This window comes from Oratosquilla oratoria, chromosome 25, assembly GCF_046742065.1.
Source record: "Oratosquilla oratoria isolate Oo_2021 chromosome 25, ASM4674206v1, whole genome shotgun sequence".
In the NCBI taxonomy this organism is placed as follows: Eukaryota; Metazoa; Arthropoda; class Malacostraca; order Stomatopoda; family Squillidae; genus Oratosquilla; species Oratosquilla oratoria.
The window spans coordinates 13,164,399-13,172,163 of record NC_134801.1 but is presented as its reverse complement, the minus strand read 5'-3'; the positions used below and the strand labels follow the sequence as shown (position 1 = coordinate 13,172,163).

General features: G+C 37.0%; 1 protein-coding gene across 1 annotated transcript in view; it reads left to right on the top strand.

Annotated features, from left to right (window-relative positions):
- The first annotated feature begins 2,034 nt into the window (after positions 1-2,034).
- The window catches only part of LOC143038819 (ras-related protein Rab-18-like), a 92,638-nt gene continuing 86,907 nt past the window's right edge, over positions 2,035-7,765 (top strand). The window contains exon 1 of the mRNA XM_076208388.1: positions 2,035-2,246. Within this exon, the coding sequence (XP_076064503.1) occupies positions 2,176-2,246 (71 nt within the window). The 5' untranslated portion in view covers positions 2,035-2,175. The remainder of the gene's footprint in view (positions 2,247-7,765) is intronic.

Genomic DNA, 7,765 nt, shown 5'->3' with positions numbered 1-7,765 from the left:
TATATATATACACGCGCACCATGATTAATTTCCTATATTAATAATTGCCACCCCATTGGAAATTGTTTTATGTAAACATATCTTAATTAACATTATTATGTCTCTCATAACAATATGTAAATATCTGTAGATATTGGTAGTAATATTCTGTATAGTTAAATTTTCAATTTATGAACTAAGTTATACACGGTGTTCCTAAATATAAAAATGCCCTTCTTGTGTTCCGCTGCCAAGACAGCAGCCTTATTCAGCTAGACTCGCATTATAATTACAATAACGAACCCCTAATGTGATTGGAAAGTTCATTATACATTCTCTCGCGGACATACTCTTATAATATATGTAGTAGCATTCCACTACAGTGGTGCTAATGCTCCCGCGCCTCCTAACCCTTCGGGTCATAAGTGTCAACGGTCTTTCTTATCATCCCGCACTTAAAGTAAATTCGTCCATCACATTCACATCACAGTATGATAGAAAATTTGAGAATAGGAGACGGAACCCAACAAGCGTTGCTCCTTTGCTGTAAACTTCAACCAGGTACACTGCTTGTCGGATTATCTCTCTCGCGCACTTTCACCCAACGCATTCATATCAAGTTAGGAGACATTGTGTTGCTAACAAATGTGTTGTTTTCAAAGATGTAACACGCTATTTTTGTTGAGCAGGTGCACTGCCAAGCTGTGCACCCCTTCTGATGTAACCATGCACTGTATCAATAAACATGAATAAAAACAAAGTCTCAAATCACCGTAAATTAATTTGCATCATGTTCTGACAAAGTTAGGTGATCATCATATACGAAAAATAAAATGGACCCTAAAACAGAGCTCTGGAGGACCCCACTAACTAACTAGGAAATCACACACTCGTGACAATAAACCTCTATGCGCCACTCAAACAGCAACTCGCAACAAAGAAAATAAACTGCTCCCAGCGAGTGGATTTTCTCATTAAAAGTGAAATGACACATGAAAAAATAAAAATATTAGTCAAGAGAACACCTACAATATATCCTGCTCCAATTACAAATAATTTTTTCATTGTTTTATACAACACTGTAGTGACGTGATGCATCCTACGACCCGTCACACACTGATCAAAGAAATCTTCGGAACTAGCCTTTCCAAGTTCCTGTAATTGGCAAGCGTAGTTCGCAAGGGTGTCCCTGCCAGCCAGCGGTCAGCCAATCAGGAACTTGGAAAGCTCCTCACGTTCCCGCCAGCCTCCCTTAACCCATTCAACTCCGATGACAAGATTCTTGTCATTTGGTCAAATAAAACAAAAAATCATAAAACACCAAAATGTTTTATCAAACACCAGAAAAATATGACGTCATCGGAGTTTAATGGGTTAAAAGGTCGGCGTTTCGCCGAGATGGGCAGAACAGTACCGACCAGCACACACAACAACATATCCTCGTCCAATCTTCTAGCCGTCCCATCGAGCCTCGCCGTCATCATCTGCTACCGCCTCGCTAACGTTAGGCTCCACGTCCAGCTACAACCATAAGCTCCACTAAGCTGTGGCTTAGTCCTAGCTTCACCTATATTTCTCATGTGACACTTCTAGTGTCGCACCTTGTGTCTAATTACCAAAAGAAAGAGATTAGATATTTTGTGTTGATTTTCATTTGTCCTGCCGTTGTTCCGAACTAAAACTACTACAACTCAACAGATCGCCCACTGTTCTCCCTTGACGAAATCCAAATTGGTCGTTACAAAATGTATCAGAGGAAACGAATTAAAATTAAACATTTTGCACCATACTAAAGCCAAACAGTTTGGATGATCATTACGTGGAGCTTAATATTATTTGACTTATTTCTAAGTAATGGCATTTTGCCAAGTACAGTAGTGAACGATGAAATTTCCCATTCTAGTTAGCGCTGATTGATTCTATTCAGTCGAAAGAAATCCCCCTCATACAGTCATACCTATTCCAAAGAAAATTAGATCATACGCACTGTACATCTTGATGTTTATTGATAAAAGTATTTCTTGTAAATTGTGTTCCTAGTGTTACGTAAAATATTGTTTATTTACACGAACAACTGCTCGTTCTAGTCTCATTGAATAGATTTCCATCGGTTACCTTCGTACATGAACACTTGAGTGAATGACAGGAGTTAAACATTAAGTCTAAACAAAGACGGAGTAAACAAGCATTTTCAGGATGCAAGATCAGGATATTCTCACAACACTTAAAATTCTCATAATAGGGGAAAGTGGAGTCGGTAAATCTAGGTAAGTAGTAGCTGAGAAATTATTTTTGTGATCAGTACTTCATTACGAAGTGTATGAAACTACTAAATATAATCGTATTTCACATCAGGTCAATTATATAATGTGGGATAATTTTGTTTTTCATTAAACTTGTTCATTTTAAATTTAGCATTTAAAGCCACAATTAAGGAATTTCGTGGTTGATTATACGATAATACGTCAACCATAATAATAACATTCAAGAACAATTAGATTTAGATTTTCATTAGCGTTTTCGAGGTATGGCCTTGATACAACAGTTTTATCTAAAAACTAAATGCGTCACAAAATCAGTGGAGGTTGAATTGTATATCTGATTCAGTATTGAAACCAAGGTCATGAGAAACTAGAAAGGTTCAGTTTGGTCTTCTCTAGGACTGATATCAAGAGAAAGATGTAATATTTAAATAAAATAAATATTTACTTTCATATGATATATTCAATTTCTTCTTTTTCTTGCACTGAAGGGATATATGTATTTAAAGAAATTATTATCAGTAAAGAATTCCTATAAACAACAATGATAGTGTTGTTTAATTTTTAGGGAATTTGGGGTAAAATTTTACTTTCGACCTTTGTTGGAATATAGCGATACAAAATTAAATAGTAATTTTGTAAATTAAAATGTATGAACGTAATGTGCAATTTTGTGTGCGGAAATGAAAATAAAAATTGTTGCTAAAACAGATTTCATAATTAACGAAGTCGTGTACTACAAATGGTACGCCATGTTTGTTATGGTAGATTCCGACGTCGGAGAAATGAAAGGACGATAAATTTGTCTCAACTAAAGTAAACTAAACTAAACTAACCTAACCTAACCTAACCTAACCGGTAAAATTTTACTTTCGACCATTGGAGGAATATAGCCATACAAAAGCTGAGAGAGTGGTTGAAAAGCCCGCCAACGTCTCTCACGACGACGAGGACCAGCCGGATGATATCTAATTTGCAGGTAATGATTTATTAAACATAGGTTAGGTTAGTTTAGGTTAGGTTAGGTTAGGTTAGGTTAGTTTAGTTTAGACAAATTTATCGTCCTTTCATTTCTCCGACGTCGGCACTACCATAACAAACATGGCGTACCATTCGTCGTACACAACTTCGTTACTAAGAAATCTGTTTTAGCAACTATTTTTATTTTCATTTCCGCACACAAAATTGTATATTACGTTCATACATTTTAATTTACAAAATTACTATTTAATTTTGTATTGCTATATTCCAACAAAGGTCGAAAGTAAAATTTTACCGAATTTGGGACTAGGTTAACCACTTTGGTACGATGATGCCTACGTAGGCGTCAATAGGTGCGAGTTGGAACATGAGGGTGCTGGTGTCGGCTTCTTGATTATGTATATTCTTTGTAGTACATGAGTTACCCCTGGATTCTGTGAACTGGTTTGATCATGTTTTCTGTGTTTATTATTACTTGGAGTAGAAGAGAACAAGCAATACAGCAGTGACTTTATATTTTATAATGCAAGTAGTGTGATGCAGCTGACGCTGCACACAAGAATTTTAATCGTACTGAAGTGGTTAATGGGAGGGTCTCGTTTCATTCGGGTAAGTGGCTGTGGGTAGTAGGGGCCCCAAGTTAAGTGACAACTACATCTAGGCATTCAGTTGTAATCATTCACTCAATGAATTCATTGTCTCAAGTCTCTTGCAGATCCACTGCTCCCAAGTAGTGGCTGTAACTGATGGGTAGGATTGTAGGTCACTCAGAGAAGAAATATTGTATTTGATTACTTCATGAAGTTTGAGGTTCCTCAGAGTGAAATTCCCTGGTCATACATATGTAAAGTGAAACTTATGTTGTCCAATAGCTTCTAACCTAATATAGCCTAACCTAACTTAATCTAACATAACCATTCTAAAAATTAAATAGATCTTTCAAATGCAAAAAAGAAGGAAGTGAAAAATATGTTTGCATGATACTGGAATAGAACTGATCTCAGTCACAGTGCTGAACCACTGTATTTACCTAATTGTAGTATACAGGAAAGGAGTGATGCTCATTGGGTCCCATCTCCTATTTTGTGATTTTCTAATTTACCTAGCCTCAAATTCTTATTCAGTTCCAACTTAATCTTTATCCTTGATTTCCAATTATCGTGTTTAGATTTGAACACCTGTATTGTTTGAGCTTGGGCTATGTCATCTTCTAAGCTATTCCACATTTATGCTTGTATATGGAAAATTGCATTTCTTCACATCCTTTAAACATGTAATCTTTCTTGATTTACTCCCAAGACCTCTTAAATCAGTAGATCTCTTCGGTCGATGCAACCTGTCCCCATTAGTAACCTGAACACTGTGATCATATCATCTCTTTCTCTTTGATCTTTCAAAGATGGTAGACTCAGTACTAGTCTTTCCTCATATGGTTTATCTGCCTGGCTGGGGACCAGTTGGGTTGCTGCCCTTTGTATTCTCTAAATCTTGCTTATATCCTTCACTTTGTGTGGGGACCATACTACTGACAAATATCCCAGTCATGGACATATCAGGGTTTCAAAGAGTGTTTTCATCATCCCCTCATCCATATAGTCAATAGTCAAATGCCACTTTAATTGTCTGCAGCTGATATGTCTGTCAGGTGACAGGTTGTCTTTTATCAAGACTCCCAAATCTTTCTCCTCTTTTACTTTTGTACTGGGATCCGCACATGTGGCGGACTCTATTCACCACAGGTTGCCTCTCTCTCTTCTTTGTTCCAAAGTCAGTAACTTCAATTTAGCCAGTCTCTTTTCATATGACAAGTTTGAAAGTGCTAGGACCATATTTGTGGTTGTTCTCTGGATTCTTTCAATTTTAATATATTCTATTTGGTACTGAGCGACCATAATGTTGCAGCATACTCCAGTCTAGGCCTTATTAGTATGACTATTTTTTTTTTTTTTTTTTTTTCCCCTTTAGTCCAAATGGTAAACACCACTTTTATTGATCTTAGCAAGTTATAGGATTCTCCAAGAATTTTGTTTATTTGTTTATCAGAGGACAAGTTGTTTGAGATAATTACTCCCAGATCATTTTCAGATCTCACTTTCTTTACTTCCATTCTTCCAATTTTATATTGTCTGATATTCTTTATTTTTATTATTATTATTATTATTATTATTATTTTTTACTTTTTCTGAACTCCATTATGCTACATTTCTTAATGTTGAAATCCACTTCCCACTTCTGACTCCATTTCCAAACTTTGTTTAGGTCTCTCTGTAGTGATTCACAGTCCGTTTTGGTTTTCACTTTCCTCAACAATTTAGCATCATCTGCAAAGAAGCTCGTGTAACATTCCACATCTTCATCCATGCCATTCACATAAATAGCAAACATTATTGAAGCCAATACAGATCCCTGTGGAACTCCACTAATCACCTCCCAACCTGAACACTTTTCTCTGAGCACTACTCTCATTATCCTACCATGCAGGAAATCCTTCATCCAGTTTAGTACGTTACCTTGCATCCCTCCTATGTTTTCCAATTTTTTAAATAATTTTTCGTGTGGTACTTTGTTGAAGGCGTTTTGTAAGTCTAGGAAAGCACAATCAGCCCATCCATCCCCTTTCTTGTATTATATCTATTAGAGTTGAGTAGAAACAGATTAAATTTGTATCACATGATCTTCCCTGCCTGAATCCAAATTGTCTCGAGTTTATTATGTTGTTTTCTTCCAGGTGTTTTACCCATCTATTCTTGATAATTTTTTCACAGATTTTGGCTTCAGTGCTTGTTAGGGAGTCTGGTCTATAGTTTGTTGATTCTTCCTTGTTTCCTCCTTTATATATTGGTACAGTGTTGGCATTTTTCCAGTCCTTTGGTATTTTTCCTTCTTTGAGTGAACAACTTATTTTGTATATTTTGCCCATTAGTACTTCTTTGCATTCTTTTAGTATCCAGTTTGCAGTTCCATCTGGGTCATGTGATTTCCTAACGTCAAGGTTTGTTAATTGCTCCATTATTTCTTTTTGTGTTGTTATTATTTCCCTCATGGGGGGAGATTGCACTTCACTTCCTTTGTCCCAATGCTATACTTTTTCTCTAGTGAAAACCAACTTGAAGTGATTGTTCATGACTTCAGTCATTTCTAGATCTTCTGTGCATTCTTTATTTCCTTGGCGTAGTTCCATTTCCTGTTTATTTTTAAGTTTAACCATTCACATATCTATAGAATGGATTGGGTTGATCTTGACATTTTTCTATGATATCTTTTTCATAGTTTCTTTTTTCCTTTCTGCGCAGTTTTATATATTCATTTCTATAGTTGATATATATTTGCCATTTTCCAGATTAAATTTTTTTCTCCATTTTTTCCAAGCTTTATTTCTCCTATCTTTTGCCTCTGCATCTTCTGTCAAACCAACATTTAATGAACACCTCTTGTTTCTGTCATGGTACGTATTTATGGCAGCTATGGGTGCTGGATTACTCTCTATGTTTGATTAAGCTGCTGGTGTTTAATTTTTTATGTTTAGCTGATACTGTTTGTGTGATAAGATGAGATGGGTGAGTGGGATTCAGGGCTCCAGCACAGAAATGTGTACCCATCATTTTCATATAGTATTCTGTGGGGAGGATTTTGATTTCTGTGTACAGGTGATCTATGGAGGGTATTTTTGGTGAATTATTTTATTACACAGTTTTATTTTGTATAGTTTGTATTGCATATTGTTGGGAATCATGATGTTATATAGAATGTATATTAATTCACTAGAATTGGGTCAGAGGAGAATGACCAAATTAATACAAGTGCTTAGAAATTTACTTTATGAAGACAGGTTTAGGCATCTTAACTTACTCTTTGAAAGGGCAAAGAGTGCAGGGCAATCAAATAGAGGTATTCAAATGGTGGTGTAGATAAGGTCATCATATTAAGACAGCAGGGCAGGACTTATAGTGTATTTAAGTTGAATGAATTTAGGTTTAACCCGTTAACTCCGATATGCCGTCCGGGAGGCAGCACTGGGGAGAACCGATATGCCGCCTGGGCGGCACGATATTCAACCCCTTACAGAAATCGCGCTAGATTTGGTAGCGCTTCCATACTTTTAGGGAAGTTTGTCTGACTTATCAACACTGCCCAGAGAATGCTACCATACACATGGTAGAGCGTTGTTGTTGTTGTTGTCGTTCCCTAGACTGTCTGTCCGAGCAGTCCCGTCTCCCCAAGGAAGGCCACAGCCGAAACTGGGTTTTCCCACAAATCCTTTATAGAGTGTATGTTGTGTTGTTTGCGTGCATGATTGTGTATAATGCAGTCTTCCATTATGTGTTGTATGGTATGAGGTGAAGTGTTACATCCTGGGCAGCTGTTCACAACACGGTCGTCCAGCCTCTTCTGGTAGCTTAGAAGTGCTGGGTGGTGACCGCATCGCAGTCTGGCCAAGTGGACTCTGTCCTTTCGTGGGAGAGAGGATTCAGAAGGGTGGATATCAGGGGGTCTGGCATGCAGCAGTGTGTTGTCTTTCAGTGTGTTAATGGAGCGGTGAGTGA